The 16,957-nt window shown below is 58.1% G+C and overlaps 1 protein-coding gene across 1 annotated transcript in view; it reads right to left on the bottom strand.

The window, feature by feature from the left end:
• Positions 1-8,158: 8,158 nt before the first annotated feature.
• PPP2R2C (protein phosphatase 2 regulatory subunit Bgamma) overlaps positions 8,159-16,957 on the bottom strand; it is a 130,593-nt gene continuing 121,794 nt past the window's right edge. Inside the window, exon 9 of the mRNA XM_039232158.1 lies at positions 8,159-10,022. Coding sequence (XP_039088089.1) covers positions 9,731-10,022 — 292 coding nt within the window. The 3' untranslated portion in view covers positions 8,159-9,730. The remainder of the gene's footprint in view (positions 10,023-16,957) is intronic.

The following is a 16,957-nucleotide window of genomic DNA, read 5'->3' as shown; positions in this document are numbered from 1 at the left end:
CCATCTCACGTATGAGAATTGTCGAGGGGCGCCTGGGTGGCTTAGTCGGTTAAGCGTCCGACTTTCGCTCAGGTCATGATCCCGCGGTTCGTGGGTTCGAGCCCCGTGTCGGGCTCTGTGCTGACTGCCAGCTCGGAGCCTGGAGCCTTTTTCAGAGTCTGTATCTCCCTCTCTCTCTGACCCTTCCCTGCTCACGCTGTCTCTCTCTCTCTCTCTCTCTCTCCTAGAAATAAAAATATTTGAAAAAAAAAAAGAATTGTCGAGCATTCGCGGGGTAGGACTGGCCCGCCACGTGGCTAGGAGCCACGTCCCGCTCTTGGTCCCGGGCCTGAGAAATCACACTTTGTTGGGTCTTCAATTCTGTCTTCATGACGCTGCCCAGAGGGGCCGTCTCTCGGACCTGCTGGGAAAGAACCAGGGGCGGCCCGCTGTCAGTCGGCGCCATGTCCCAGCCCCTGCTGGGCGCACCCTCCGGTGCGGGGTCTTGTCGTGCTTCCGGAAAGCAGCGGCACTGGCTGAGCTGCTCGGGGAAGACCCAGTTGGGTGGCCCAAAGTGCAAGAACATGAGGACTCCTCCAGACGTCGGGCTGACAGAGGCAGGTGCCCCTGAATGGCTGGGACAAGCGGGCCCCTGTGTGAGACCGGAAGTGGGCAGAGGGCTGGGGGACGCTCCCTCCTCCCAGGACCCTCAAGGTTCTTTCACGATCCGCTTTCTCCTCCTTCTCAACTTTCCCTCCGATCCGGCTTGGAGGCAGGGGCACTTGTCAACACCCCGAGTACTGGGGTGCCGGAGCACAGCCCCCCGGTAAGCCCGCCCTCCACAGGCTGCTGGCTCTGTGGTTCCTGCCTCCCTGACCTCTGCATTACTGCCCACCTGGACGGCCTCATCCCGAGCCGCCCACTCAGGGCTGCCCCCCACCCACCCGTCTGCCAGCCTGCAGCTGGGACCTGAGGAAAGGCAACCTGGTGGCCATCATTGTGACTCCTCACCCCACGGAAACTTCTTGGGCCTCCACTGATGTCCCGATCTGTTTCTCCTTGACCCCAGCACCTGGGTACCCGCCCCACCTTCACACCCCAGCTGCCTCCACCATTCTGTCCCTGGAGGGAGCCTTCCCACGTGGTGCTGGTCCCAGGACCTGGTCGCCCCAGTACCCCCTTGCCCAGGCTCTTTGAGGGTGGTCACGCAGGGGTGACGGGCGTGGGATGTGGGCCAGTGATGAGGTCCGGCACGCACCGCCCTGCTGACTGCCGCCGGGTGCCTCCCGCTCTCCGCTTATCTCTGAAAGTGGGGCTTTCTCCGCTTTTACCAACACTTCCCCCCCACCCGCCCCGCCTCCCCAGTCGGCCATGCAGCTCACAGCTCCCTAGCTCCTCCCGAACAGTGCCTCAGCTTCTCCTTGGGGCCTCACCTGCACCTGCCCGCAGACCGAACTCACACCCAGGACCCGCCCGGCTGCCCCGCCCCCCTGTCCCCCAGACCTACCCCCGCTTCTCCACTGTTACCTTCAGAAAGTCACTGCTGTTTGCTACCCTTGGGACAATCATCGTTACGCGCTCACGCCACCGTACAGGAAGCAGGCCCATGTGACCCGGTGACAGCCACAGGTGTCCTCCTTTAGGACTGTTTGGTGGCCAGTCACAGAAATGGTGGTGGCCTCTGGCTGGCTCCGGAGGGCTCCTCTGGGAGTGGCTTGGGGACAAGTGCTGGGAAGAACCAGTGCCAGCCCATTTTTCTGCTGCACCAGACACACTGCTCTGTCCCCACTGTGCCCTCCGTGATAGGAGAGCCTGACTCTGAGATGCACCAGCAGCTGCCCAAGAAGAGCCACATTTCCCAGCCGTGGGCCTACTTCCCAGCCAGTGATTGCAGGCAACATGGGCAACTTCTAGGCGGTGGCCTTAGGGACAGGGATGCGTCCTGTTTCTGCCTTCTCCTGCCAGCCAGAAACCCCCATTACTCACACGGGCTCACGGGGGGCTCAGATGCCATTCTTCTGGTTTTCAAGAGTCAAGAGCCACCCAGTAGCCCCAGGACCCGAGGGGCGGGACACTCACTGACGTTCAAGCCATCCCGCGCTTGCCGGGAGCAGGCTTCCCCTGCCCAGCGCAGAGCCCGGTGACCAGCAGAGGGGGAGACGCGGTACTCTCGCGTCCGGCGGCAGGGGATCTAGACGCTGGCCAGCAGTGCGAGGGGCCCCAGGGATGCATTCGGACGCCTAGAACCAGCCTGCTTGGTGTTGGCAGTGTTGGTGAGACCATGGCTCCAGGCTGCAGCTAAGCCCCCTCCATCCTCCCCACCCCAACCCCGCTCCCTCCTCCCTCCCACAGGCAGCCCTTACTGCCCGTCTCAGTGACCTCCCTCCTCATTCTCAGCATGGGCACAGACTGTCCCCGACGTCCCCAGGGATGGCTGGGGCCGAGTCGCAGCGTTCAGCAGGGCTTCACCGAAGGTTCGGTCCAGTGCGAGGGACCCAAGATGATGTCATTAACGTGCTCCCCGGGAGCTCAGACGTGCTGGCCACTTATGCAAAGATTGTCTTGTTTGATCTGCCCCACTGAGGTAGGTACTGTCATTCTCCATGCTTTGCAGGTGAGAAAACGGAAGGGCAGCCCTGGTGGGTAACATCTCTGAGACCTACTGCTACTACCGAGGCCAAGAGCTGCATCCCGGCAGCTGGGCTCCAGTGTCCCAGCTCAGAGCCACGTGCCTCGGCGCCACTCACACAGTGGGTGCTCAGAAAACCTCTGCTGAGTGAGCAAGTCCATCTCCCAAGAGAAATGGGCATCCTCCTGAGGTGAAGTACATTCTCAGTTGGCACATTTATGAATGAGATGATCCTCAACACCTCAGAGGCTTTACAGGTGAATTACATCCCTGATTTACTGCTGCAAACAGTCCTATTTTGCACGTTTAGATTTTTTTTTTTTTGCATGATTTTACTAGTGGATTCCTTTCCATTTTCATTTTTCACTTTGGTCTGAAGACAGCCGCTGCCTTTTGCAGATTTTCACTCCCTCCGTGAAATTCATCCTGTCATTTGACTGTGTGGGTCCCCATGAGATGCTAACAGTCTCCAGGTAGAGATAATGGGTTTTTTTTTGTTGTTTTTTTTTTTTTAAAGGGAAACGGCTGTTTGAAATGAATCACGACTTGGGCAACTATTTCGAGCTCTAAAAGCTTTTCTGTTGCTAGGAAACCACTCTCGCAGCTGGTAAGCCTTTATTAAAGTTTTTCTCAAGTGGTTAACTTCCACAGGTGGCTCTGAAACGTTGTCCGGGTGAAACCAAGCAAAAACGCCTGGGGTGACTGTGTCTTCCTTGCCCAAAGTGGTGAAAACCAATGGACTCCCACACTGTTTTTAGCTTTCCTCCAAGTAAATCTACAGATCATTTGCTTTTCCTGCAAACAGTTCTGCAGAAAGACTGTTGCCCTATTTCATTCACAGAAGAACTATCTCCTTAGGATGGTAGAGTCCTCTGACGAGGTTGTTTTTTTTTAAATATTTTTATTTATTTGTAGGAGAAAGAGAGAGACAGCGTGAGCAGGGGAGGGTCAGAGAGAGAGGGAGTCACAGACTGAAACAGGCTCCAGGCTCCGAGCTGGCAGTCAGCACAGAGCCCGAAGCGGGGCCCGAACCCACGAACCGCGAGATCACGACCTAAGCGAAAGTCGGACGCTCAACCGACTAAGCCACCCAGGCACCCCGAGTCCTCTGACGAGTTTTAAGAAGTTCTTATGCTGAATCCTAGCCCAAGATGCTGAGGGCTGGGCCTCGGATCTGGGGAGAGCTCCTGTGAGGCTAATGCGCACCTGAGGCTCAGAGCTACCGGGAGACCAGGAGCCAAGCCCGGGCAAGACCAGTGGGGAGGGGGTCTAGCTCATCCCCTGCCTCCCAATCTCCAGAGAGCTGAAAGAGCCCCCGAGAATGTCAGCCCACCAGAGAAGGATGGCACTGGAGCCCAGAGCAAGGGGGAGACAGATGACTAGGTCTCTTGGGGGTGATGGTGGGAGTTCCAGAGCCAACAACCAAGAAAATTCTTGAAGACATCTTTGGTGCAAAAAGGTGATTTTATTAAAGCCCAGGGACAGGACCCATGGGTAGGAAGAGATTAGTTTATAGAAAGACTATGGCTTTTGGCTTGGACGCCCTGTCTCTTAGACCGGCCATCTGGGTGAGCGCACCATGCTACAAATAGCCCTGGGGAGACCAAAGCCTCAAGCCACATAAGCGAGCCTGGAAACAACCTCCACCCAGTCAGGCCTTCAGAGACAACGGCCACGTATGACACCCTGAGCCGGAAACACCCAGCTCATCGACACCTGACTCCTGACTCCCTGAAATGGTGTGAGGTAATGGTGCCACTGTTTCAGACTGCTACATGCGGGGACCATTTGTTACACAGCAGTAGATGACAGATACAATATCAGTGCTGGTCAGTGACAAGCCAGCGATTAAACCCGCGTCTCTTGCGGCTGCGCCCCCAGCCCATCCCCAGGCCAGCAGCTCGGTCTCTTCCAGAATCTTTCTCCCAACACCCTTAAAAGTCCCCAGGGGCCCTTAAATGTCAGCTAAGGAGGGTGGCCCCACACTTTTCCCTTATTTGAATCAATCATATTTTTCTAGATGTTTTGATTACTCCTGACTCAGTGTACTTTAATGAAGCTTAAGGCAGGTGCGGTGTTTCTGCCCGCGGGGCCGCAGCCACGTTCCCAGTCAGCCCAGAGCGAAGCTACATTGAAAGATGCGGCCGTGTCACCTGCGCTGGCCCCTTATCGGCTCACTAGCCCCACACTCCTGCCAAGATTGTCTGTTCTCCTGGTCAGAGACTCTCCGCTGTCCTGCTCGAGGAGGGGTCTTAGCACCACCCAGATCTCTGATCCACCAGCCCGTTTCTGTGACTTGGGGTGGGTCAGACTTCTGAGCCTCACTTCCTGACGGGTCTCCCTCCAGACTGACCGGGTGAGATAAGAAGGAAGTGTACGTCAGGCCCCTGACTGCCCATGCCTGGCTCTTCCAGACGTCCTGACCCCTGGACATGGTTTCTGCAGGCATTTTCTAACCTGAAGGACTTCATGTTTGGTTAAAACAAGGGGGCTGTGTGAATTTCAGCAACAGCGCTCCCTTCTGGCGAAAAGTAGCGGAAGTTACTACGCAGCAATTTCAGGTGGTGTGTAAAGAAGGAACCCAGTACCGGTAGAAATTATAACGCTTTCTCTAGACTGTGCTGACTGCGTGCAGTCGGCCCCCCTTTGCCTCAGGGGTGTCGAAGCCAGAAGAACAAGGCATCAAGATCAAGACAGAATGAGGTCAGATGCCCGTTCCAGAACTGCACTGGACAGAAGGTTCAGAGACCAGGTTCTAGCTCTGCCTTTACTGTGTGGCCCCAGGGAAGTTCCCTAGCCTCTCTGAGCCTGGAGTGCCTCATCTCTAGAACAGGAGCAGTGATAGTGGGTGCCACGGGGGGTTACTGTGGCGGGAAATAATGAATGCAAAGGACCGAACACAGTCCCCAGCACAGAGCTGGGGTCCATCAAGTGGTCATCAGCGTGGTCGTTACCATGGGCGGTGGGCCTTGGGCACGTGTCCTACATCTCCTGGGCCCCCAGATAATTCCTCTGGGAGATTGAGATGGGAAGGACCCGCTTTTCAGACTTGTTATGGGAGTCAGTGAGGAATAAATCACCCTTCGCGCAATCAGCAAGGTATGAGCAAGGCTGTACCTTGGCGAGGCCCCAGGGCAGAATCCACTCTGGTTCTTCCCAGCCTCTGGAGGTGGCCACGTTCTGGGCCTGTGGCCCCTCCCCTCATCCCTGTCTCCATAGCCAGCGATGGTGGCTGGGGCCCTGGTGCCACATCTTCCTGGTCTCCTCTCCCTCTGAGGCTCTCTGCTGACAAGGACTTGCATGACGATGGGTCTGCCTGACGACTGGGGATAATCTGTCATCTCAAGGTCACGCTGCCCCAGTCCCGAGCTGGTGCTTAGTCAGTACTGGCTGAAGCTGGATGGGGGCGGGGGAGGGGGGCTGAGGCCACGGTACCCCCAACCATCCTCGGTGCATCCACCACTCAGCATCAGAGTCTGAATCCAGACGCCGCCACGTCTCATTTCTGTGAATCGGGGCACATGCTAAACCCCTTCCTCTCTCCGAGCCCCAGTTTCTTCATATGCAAAATGGGTACAGCAGTAGCCCTCCCCTCTTTCCTGCAAAAGAGAGTACTCAAAGCCAAGAGGGAGGTCAGACAAGACAGTGCCTGTGAACGACATAGTACGGTCCTGTCCCGGGACTTCGGGGCCGCAGGTCAGTCACGTACTTTGTGCATCTCCTCAGTGATCCCAACAACACCAAGAAGGAGTGGCACCGCCCTCTAGTTACCCAGGTGGTTCAGCGAGGTCCGTCCAGGTCCAACGTCGCTCAGCCTGGGAGCGGCTTTCTCCTCCTTCAAGCTCTGCCCTGGGGGCTGTGTGGTTGACAAAGAACTTCGCCAATGAAAGCCCCACCAGCAGGAGGCACAGAACCGCGCCTGCCTTCCTCCTGATGAGTGTGAAGTATAAAACGCCCTCTGGAAGGTGGAGAGGAGAGGCCTGGCTCCCAGCAGGGGTGCAGGGAAACCACAGGGGGGTGGGGGTGGGGGGCACAAAGCACTTCCTTATGCATCTTCTGGCTTTTCTCAGCCACCGCAGAATGCCAGGCTGGGCCACCCTGGCTTCCAGAATGGATCAGATGCCTGTGGGCGCTCTCCTCCCAGGTCCCTGCTTCCTGGGACTCTGCTGCTCTTGTGTGCTGGGCGGGATGCTCTCGGAGTTACCCAGGCCACGCCTGAAGCCCTCTCCAACACGTGCTGGCTGTGTGATCCTGAGCCAATTCCTTAACCTCTCTGAACCTCAGCTTCCCATCTCCTCACACTGATGTGGGGGTGAAAAGGGTCCCAAGAGAGTGTGAGAAGACTGGAAGTCACAGTGGGTGACACTCATCCGCTTCAAAGCAAAGGAAAAAAACAACGCAAGACAGCTACCATTTATTGCGGACTTATGTCCCAGACACTGTGCTCTGATTATCCAACGCACTGCCATCTGTCCCCCCAACACCTCGAAACTACAAGGTTGGCATCATCAGCTCCATCTCGCCAGGAAAAATATCAGAGCTCAGAAAGGTTCACAGTTTTGTTAAGAGAGAGACAGCAAAGCTTCGACGTGATCCCGCCTTCCCTGTCTGCCATATTGCCTCCTGACAGCAACCCGGCCTTGGGGGGTTGGCCTTACTAGAAACAGCCAGCACTCCGAGCCTCATTTTCGATGTAACATTTGTTATTTTATTGGAAAAAGCTGGTATTAACATATTTATAATTTTATTCAACAGTTGGATAATCCGAGATACCGAAGAAAACCAGAATGCACCCATGGGTTACAGAACCCAAGTTGATCAGGTCTGTCTACCTACCACCACATACCCGACACCAACCAGAACTTCAGTCCTCAGAGTATTCGAATAAAAACAAAAACAACCCAACAACTTCACAATGACTACGTGAACGCCCATACATTCACGAACAGCAGAAAGTTAAAACAGAGTAGGAAGCAGAGTTTGTGACTATGTTACTGGCCCGTGGGTCTGCGGCATCCAGTCCTGCCCTTCCCCCACAACACGATTCATTATTCAGGACTTCTCTGGACATCGTGAGTTTCCAGGATCTGAAGACACGCTTTTCCCTCTAACACCTTTGTTCCTTTTCCTCTTTGGCTTGGTATCCAAAGCTTAACACAGAAGGAAGGAGCCAGGAACTGCATTAAGACCTCCTTTTGAATGCAGTGTAAGAATTGTACTGTGTAGACGGTTACATGTGAAATCTACGCTCTGACAGTAAGTTCTAGCTGCAGTTCAGAGTCTCCCCTCAGCCTCCGGATCACAAAGGGAAGTGAATTGTGCCAAATATCCACATAATTGTGTAAGGCCCTCAGAGCTGGATTTTGGCTTCGACAAGATTTCTATACAATTTACCACATTCTTGAACCTCTTTACAAAGGAGGGGAAAAAGGAATCCAATCCAGTGATTGTTAATTTCAATTAGAATAGATATGTACATATAATACTGTCCAGGTAACCTGGATTTTACAGCGATATATAAACAAACATTCTTCATTCATGTTGATTTAAAAAAAAAAAACAACCAAGAACAATGGACCCATTTCCTTATGTAAATATCATATGGCCAGAAGTGAATGCACATGCGTTTTGTGCTTTGATACACACAAAAGTACACCGCTATCCACTGAGAAAACCTCGGGTGGGTCCTTTTCCTGGGTTGAGTTACACCCTGTAGAAAAATGTTGGCTTCGGCCTCTGCACTCTGTTTCCTGAATCAGGATACACAGCCAGTGGTCTCGCTGACATTCCACGCAGAGGACAGGCGGGAGGGGTGGGCGAGCCGGTCTCCATGGACACGGAGACACGGCTTCTCTGTGGCCCTCAGGGAAGAGTCGTCTGAGGCCAGGTCATTAAAGAAAACGTATCCTGAAATGGTCAAAACATGCAATCTCCTCTTGGAGGTAGCTCGGTGCACCTGAACAAGGGGCTGGGGGACAGATGTGGGTGCAGCGAGGTGCCCTGGAGAGGGCGGGGATCTGAGGTCACCACACAGAGCCTGGCGGCACCGGGGTCTTCTCTATTCTCCGTGCTGCAGCTCGAGCCTCCCCGGGCCCTCGTCATGGCCCATCACTTCATAAGATGAAGGTGTGTTTCCAGAACCTTCACAGGCAAGAACGCTGCTTTAACACGAGCCACCCATGCAGTGGGTTGGAAAGCGCCCGGTGTGCATGTGCAGACCTGGTCAGGATTCCTGACTCCGCTCCTCAGCCAGTAGGTGCCGAGGACAAGCTGTTCACTCTCTTGGGACCTCCGTGTCCTCGTGTGTAGAGTGGGGATGATACATTACTCACCTTTCATACCTGGCACCAAGCCTGGCATTCTGTGGGGGGCTGGTGTTTATGGAGGAAGTGAACAGGTCGTGGACCGAGCCGTGTGAGCTCCCACGTGGGGCCCTGTGACCATGAAGCACGACAGGAGAGCCCCGCAGAGTGGGGACTGGATCCGTGCGCTTAAAGGGCCGAGCACCGAGCCTGGCCCCCCCGGCCCACGGTCAGCAAAGGCTGGGGCAATGGTGAGGGCAGGCGCGCACACGCACACGCACACGCGCACACACACACACACACACACACGCACACACACACATGGGTGGCTTTCACTGTCCCCTTTCCTCTCCGGGAACGCCGGGCCTGGGGGGCTGAAAGACATTAAAAGAACCTAAAAGTGGATCTTGCACCTGCCCGTTCTCAGCACGAGTCCACGATCCGAAAGGCAAAGGGACGACCCTCAGCTCTGCGACAGCAGAAACCGCTCCGTTTGTAATCAAAAGAATCGCTGGCTGGCTCGTTCAAGTTCATCGTCGGTCCCCAAAGGTGTGGGGCCCCTGAGGCTCCCCGGGGCGCCGGCTTTCCCCTGCGAGTTGCTGCTGGAAGGAGTGAAAAGGGATTCCGGAGATGACAAGGTCCTAAGAGCGGAACAGGCAGTCAATGAACAAAGGGCCTGAACCCCAAGGTGGCAGTCACGTCCATGTTACGGTCTGTGGCTGTGAACCCTTCTTCCTCCCGTTTTCCAACAGTGGCCGGCAGCGGCGGCCCGGCCTGGGGACTTGACGGGCGCGTCCCTGACGGGGCTCTGTGCGCACACCTAGTGCATCTCGGAGTTCACCTTGTCCTGGAAGATGTACAGGTTGTTGGTGGCCGCGATGGCGATGATGTTCTCGGCCGGGTGCCAGGCCGTGTGCAGGATCTTCTTGGTGAAGTCCAGGCTGTCCACGCTGATGTCGTCCCGCCTGCGCTTGCCGCCCACGCACACGCGCCTGGGCTTGAGCACGGCCCGCGGCTTGCTGCTCTCCCTCGAGGCCTCCAGGGTCACGTCGCGTTTGGTGTTCCGGTCAAACATGCGGAAAAAGTTGTTGTAGGCCCCGGTCATGATGACGCTGGAGGGGGGAGGAGAGGCGTCAGGCGGGGGTTGGGGTAGGGGGTTGGGGGGACGGGGAAGAAACCAGTCACACCTCCAGTCACCACCAGGCGACTGCAGACCCTCACTCCCTGGGAAGGGACCGCCCCCTACCCCACCCTGGTCGCGTTCCTCTTGGGCCCTGGTCCTCCCCCACCTCTCAGCTACTGTCCGCCTGCAGACTCCGAGGCCAGAGACTCAGGAGCTGAGAACCCGTTTAAAACTTTGTTTTCTTTTAACATTTATTTATTTTTGAGAGAGAGACAGAGGTAGAGCACGTGGGGGTGGGGGGGAGGCAGAAAGAGAGGGGGACACAATCCAAAGCAGGCTCCAGGCTCCGAGCTGTCAGCACAGGGCCCGACGTGACCCCGCAAACTGTGGGATCATGACCTGAGCCAAAGTCGGACGCTTAACCGGTGAGATCATGACCTGAGCCGAAGTCGGATGCTTAACCGACTGAGCCTTCTAGGCGGCAGCCCTAAGGCAGGAGCTGAGCCCTCTTAACGCCGTCCCAGACTTCATAAAGAAAATTCTCCCGTCCTTTCCCCTTAATCCAGCAGAGGCCTAGCCTTCCAGAGAGACTAGGCACCAGCAGAGGAAGTCCCCAGCACTGACCCCATGCGCCCTTCATGGCGGGGGCCCAGCACCCTCCTGTCCTGAGCAGTCGAGTGACTCAATGAACACATGTTGCACACCGCTGATGTGCAAGTGTTTGCAGACTTTCCTGTCCTGCTAAAGAGAATTTGACATTTGTCCATCCACTCCTCCCTCCCCCCTCCAAGGAGAAGAGGTTCCTGGGGCATCTCTGGAGCAGCCGGGCGTGGGGGAGGGGGACAAAATAACTGGGGGGGGGAGGAGGGGAGACAAGGATTAGGGTTAGGGTTGGAGGGCAGGTGCCTACAGACGGGCATCCCTTTCTTCCCTGTGGAAGCCGAGCATGTTTCTTGGTGGAGTTGCCACTCCGAGACAGAGCCCTGTGACCCCCGTCACACAGTGCAGGGGCGGCAGGAGACGATCAAGACTGAGGTCCATCTAAACAGACTGGGCGAGGTTCTCTTACTAGGCACCTGGGCTGTGGGAGGTCAGATGCTCACGGCGTGGCTCATGGCGTGGCTCACGGCGTGGCCACGGGTGATGCTGAGTCACAGGCTGAAAGTGACATGTCTCCCATAATGGGCCCCCTTTTCATGGGAGAACGTGGGCTGGTGAAGGGATAGCAGAATGCAGTACCTGAAGCCCTAGCTTGCAGGGTCTGTACCAGAGACGGGGAAGTCAGTCCCTTCTAGAAGGAGGGGCGGGGTCATGTGGTGGGGTGGGGTTGTGCAGTAGGGAGGCTCCCCTCGGCTGTTGCCTGGGTCCTGACCCTGCCCGAGGGCCCCAGCAGAGGGCATGACATGCAGGGATCGCCATCTGTCTCCTTTCTCACTGAGAGCCTGCCCCTCAGGGTTCTGATCCTTCCCAGGAAGGACCCTGTAGTCTCGGGTCCTGGCGAGTCTGGGCCAAGAGCGTCTCTAAGGGAAGTGCAGGCTCTGTGTCCCCACTGACAAGCCCTGCCCGCCCTGCGTATGAGGTTCCCGGAGACGGCCAGCACCCGTGAGGCGACGCTTCCCGCCAGAGTCCCTGTGGTGGTAGCGTTTGGTGTCCCCTCCCCGAGGCGCCCACATCGCTTTGTGTGACCTTGTGTTTAGAGACCAGTGGGTGGGCGCTTGGGGACAATAAGGATGGAAAACCTCCAGAAAGGGGTCCTTCTGCCATGTTGTCCACGCAGACCCACGTGGGGGTCACCTGGATCCCAGCAGTGGGCAGAGGGCACATGCCAACCGGCTGGTTGGAGAGGAGCGCCACAAAGAGTCTATGCACAAATGTTCTGGAAGGCTCTAAGAGAACCATAGGGAAAGTGCTGTGCCCTGGGGCTGGATCATCTGGAGATTTTGTTACCATCCCCCAGGCCTGAGGGGTGAGCAGAGGAAAGGTGAGAGACACAGAGACAGATCTGTGTGAAGGGGTGGCTGACGAGGACATGGTGGAACGGGTGGGACAGACCCCCTCTCTCTCCCTCCCAGGGTCCCCACTGGTTAAACCTGGTCAGAAGCACAGGGCATGGTCACCCGTTGAGGCACCGGCTCTAATCACCACGGGGAAGCGTCTGCAGCTGCCTCTGTCTCCACCACTCAGTGGGGGCCCCAGGGGCAGCCGTGTCCTGCCTCTGAGCCCCAAGTCCTGGCTTGGCCTCATGGGGGGAAGGAATCCTGGTCCCCTGGCCTACAGCAGCCAACTGAACCAGACCAAGCCAAGCCCCCTGGTGCTTGCAGAGAAGGCAATAAATGCTTTGTAAATGGTAGGGAATGAAGGGCCAGAACGTGCAAGTTCAGAAGGCACCTTCCCCAGCAGGTGCTCTCCCAGCCGAATGAATGAACGAGTGAATGAGTGAATGAATTCAGCGGAAGGGTCACATACCTTCACAACCACCCTCCGAAGTCCTAGAAATGCAGGAGGCGGCCTTGCCCATCCACCCCTCTGCACTTGACCTGGGACATAGCCCAGTGGGCCGAGGGGCTTCTCTGCAGCTGTGGGGGCAGAGCCGTGGGGGTGGGCCTGGGGGAGGGGTGCAGTCACGCTTCTCTGGAGGTTTGTCTCATCTCTGGAGGTGAAGGTGGGGTGGGTGGGGAATCACAAAGTATTCTCTGGCCCTATTCTCTTGTGTTCTGTAAGTCCACTCCCAAAACCTTAAGCCCTGTGAATAAACCCTATTTGTCGCCGAGACAAAGAAATGGTTCGTGGGGAGGTTCACGCAGGGGGACGGCTGGGGAGAGGCCCTCTCCTCCCACATGAGCTCTCCCTGGGGAAGGCGGGGTCGGCTCTAATGTACCCCCCAGGTTATGACCTGGTATCGATCTCCCAGCGTGAGAGCAGGGAGCGGGCTGGGCCTGAGAATGCCCCAGCACCACAGAAGAGCTGGTGACATGAGCCCAGGCGGCACAGGGCTTCCCTCAGAGCCGGGGTCCGTGCCAGGGGCAGCCCCTTGGGGTCCAGGCATCCAGCCACCGCAGCCCACAGGAGATGGCGCAGCATGGGACCCTGGGCCAGGCCAGGTCCCCACCCAAGTGCCCTTCCTCTTAACCTGCAGCTCAGAGCTGAGACCAAGCTGCAGGAAGGAGAGAGTGGGCGACAGAGCCAGAGAGCCAGAGATGTTCTGGGGGGCGGGGGGGGGGAAGGACATGCCCCCAGCATTAGGCCCCAGGGAGCCCACTGGAGTCCATCCGGGTGGCTCCGGTCAGCTCAGCCCATGGAGCGTGTGTACGTGGCTTTATAAGGCCCGTGCTGGGGGACAGAGCTGGGGGGCTGGTAGCTGGGGGCCAGGTGACGTCTGCGTTGCTGCCGAGGCTGGGGGTGTGTGAGGGGCCCCCCTGCGGCCCAGTGCCAGAGTCCCGACTCCAGGGAGCTGGGGGGCTGCTGGAAAGAGGCTTGTGGCTAACTCTTGCAATGATGAGCAGACACTCAGGGACCACATGGCCTGTTCATTGTCAGATGCCCAGGGAGCCGGGGAGGTGACAGCCCCGGGGAGTTGCTGCACCCCACTTCTTGCTGCACCCCACCCCTTGCTTTCCAGGAGAGGGTGGCTCCAGGTCACTGTGGTGGATGGTGTAAGAAACCCCCGTGCCTGCCCCCAAGGGTGCACACGACCCAGCTCCTGTCCCTCCTCAGGTCACCTGAAAGTGGTCTGACTCCAGCCCGTCCCCTCTTCCTTCACCGCCCACATCCTCCTCATCTCTGGCCCACAGGGAGGGCTGCAACAGCCTGCTCACCGGTCCCCGTGCTTCTGGCCCCCAGTCCCTAAGCCCATCATCCCCCAGGCCAGACGCCCCCATGACACCCACCCCGGGGAGGCCCAAGAGCGCTTTAACCTGAGATCAACTCCGCTAAGCTGTAGCCACACCAGTGGCTCTTTCTTTTCCCTGAGCATTCAGCCATGCTCTTCCCTCTGCCCTAATGCCCTTCCACCCTCTGCGGGCAAATTCCTACTGCTTTCTTGAGACTTGAGGGCACCTCGTCCAGAGGCCATCCTCAGCCCCCTCCCCTGCGGGGCTCCCGCCTTCTCTTCCCCTGCCCTGGACTTTAGTCTGCACAGTGCAACCCCCACAGGCCTCCTAGGCAGGGACCACGTCCCGTCTCTGCTGTGTCCTCGGGGAGGCCAACATAGAATCTGCTGATTCCTAATTGCACGAAGAGTGAGGGAGCAGGTTAGGGGCACAACTCGGCCATGTGCCCCACAGAGGAGGGTGCTCAGACCTCAGGGGTCACAGGCCGGGATGAACTGTGACCTCCCGGCCGGGACGGCAGCCCACCAGGCCCGTCCCACTCAGCAGACAACAAGGGGGGACCCGCAGGGGGCTCTGTGAGATGTCCCCTGTCACTTGCACAGCCGGTGTCCGCTGGTGTCAGGCGCTGCGCCGGGTGACATCCCCGGGTGGGGGGGGGGGGGCGCCACCCGCCAGGAGCCCAGAGAAGAGCAGGTCATAAGAGCCAGATGTCGGGGCCCCCGAGCATCTTAGAAGGGGATCCTTGCTTTCACTCCTCCCTCCCCCTTCCTCGCTCAGCACCCACCATGTCCAGCCCCGGGACTCAGGTGACACAGCTGAGATGGCAGCTAGAGACGGTGGACGCTCTCCCTCCCCCGGGGCCAGCGGCTGGGGCACCCCTGCCTCCATCTGGCCTCACCCTGTGACCCCCACCCTGCCCTGTTACGTAGTCCTTCCCAGAGCCTGCGGAGGAGACGGGTCACCTGTTGGCCGCAGACCTTCCTGGCCAGCTCATAAAACCTCCACCAGCCCTGCCCTCAGCAGCCTGGCCAAAGCACCCACGCTGGATGGGGAATCTGAGATCTCTACAGGGCCGGGCCTCCCCTCCCTGGGCCCAGAGCCGCTCAGCCTCGGGTCAGGAACTGGGCAGGGCCGCCCCAGGCGCGGGGTCATCTGGGGCTGGTGACCGGCCTCACCGTAAGAAATGAGGACAGAGGCCTTTCTCTCCTAAAAGGCAAAGGCGCGTCCCAAGCCCAGGTACCATGGGCAGGCGCTCGGGCTAGCCCCCCTGGGTCCGAATTCTAGCTCTGCCCCTGACATCAATAAAATGGGGGGTAACAAGGGTCCCCAGCTCCTGGAGGGCGTGGAATAGGAGTCCCCGTAAAACAGAGCAGTGCTGCGCCCGGGAAACAATGCCAACAGGTATTCCTTGATTCTAACCATCTTCCTAGCCTGAAGCCTGAGGCGGGACTCGCAAACTAAGGAAGCGAAAGGAAAGGTTCCAGGGAAAGGCCCTACTAGGGGCCACACCTCCCCCTCTCCCCCAGGCGAGCGAGGGCAGAGGAGAAGGGAGGGCAGCCCTCCTTTGCTCACCTAGCCCGTGAGTGCTCTCATGCAGCTGCCTGTCCTTCTGTCCTGATCCGGCAGGGGAGGGGGGAGGGGGGCCACTGAAGTCACAGGCGTTGAGATGCGGAACCCGGCTGGCACATGGGGACGAGGGGCCCCCACTCCTTACCGCAAGGAGAAGGGTCTCTTTCATCTCAGGATACCAGGTCCCAGCCCCCTGCAAAGCCCTTCAGGACAGATGGCCCACTGCTTGCATTCTTACATTCCAGGAGGTTCCCTTAACGGAGGAAAGGGCAGCCCCTGCCCCAGATTGTGTCTCGCACGCTGCCTCACCTCTGCTAGCCTCACCCTCTGCACGTGGGGACGCCCATCTGACCGCTCCTGTCCCCAGGGGCTCTCTCCACTGGGGACGGGCTCCTGCCCCCATGGTGCCAGCTGAGGGGCCGCCAGGCACAGGGCTCTACGCGCCCCCTGCTGGCCAACCATGGCAATAACCGCGTGCGAGCCGACTGGCTCAAAAAGTGAGCATGTAACCCAAACAGAGCCAACCAGACCCTCCATGAGAACTTCCTGGAGACCTTGGGAGGGTTGTGGGCTGTGAGGTCAATGGCAGGGCAACTATGTGGGGTCGGCATCCCCGGCAGCCACGGGGAGCTGCAGGAGAGGATGGGGCTTGTGTGTGAGGAGGAGCAGGGAGACACAGAGATGAGGACCGGGAAAGAGATGGCCCCAACATACACCTGAGCCCTGGGGAAACTTTGCCTGCAGCTTCTCCGAACAAGCTCAGGCTTGTCTGATTGCTGCAACCGGAAGACGCCTGGCTGACACAAATCCCTTTGTCCTAGGCAGAACAGATCAAGGAGAGCTTCCTAGAGGAAGCGGCATTTGAGGTGGGTCTTAGAGGCTCAGCGGGGTTTGTTTGTTTCTCTCTAAATGCTCACCTCTCTTGGAGAGAGAGAGGGCAGGTGGAGGAAGGGCAGAGACAGAGGGGGGACAGAGGATGCTGGTGGCAGCGCGGGGCTCGAACTCACGAACCGAACCATGAGCTCATAGCCGGAGCTGAAATCGGACATTCAACCGACTGAGCCCCCCAGGCGCCCCTCAGCAGGGTTCTTCTAGGTGCAGAAGTCATGTGTGCAAAATCACCAGGACGTCCATTGCTGCTACTGACTCACGGCCTTGCCGAGAGCTTTGCACACGGGGTCTCAGCCTCAAAACAGCCCTGGAAGGTCACGGCTGATTAGAACCATGCTCCAGGTGAGCAGGGCTCAGGGGGCTCGGCGGCTAATTCAGCACAGGACTGGAGAGTGGCGGGGTGGGGACCGGAGCCCAAGGGTGTCCAGCCCTTTCCTCTACACCAGGCTGCTGCTCCCCCAGCATTGGGCGCAAGGCCACCGCGAGGGTCATCGGATGCCCAGCAGCTCTGTGCTGCCGTCTGGGCAACAGGCTCCCCACGGATGTCAGAAGGCTGCCTTGTGCCAAGCTGCAGGGTTCAGAGGGTCATCTGGTAAGAGTGGGGGTGCTGGAGGGCAGAGCCTGCTTCTCCCCT

This window comes from Hyaena hyaena, unplaced genomic scaffold, assembly GCF_003009895.1.
Source record: "Hyaena hyaena isolate Hyena2069 unplaced genomic scaffold, ASM300989v1 scaffold_63, whole genome shotgun sequence".
Classification (NCBI taxonomy): Eukaryota; Metazoa; Chordata; class Mammalia; order Carnivora; family Hyaenidae; genus Hyaena; species Hyaena hyaena.
This window is presented reverse-complemented; position numbering and strand designations above follow the sequence as displayed.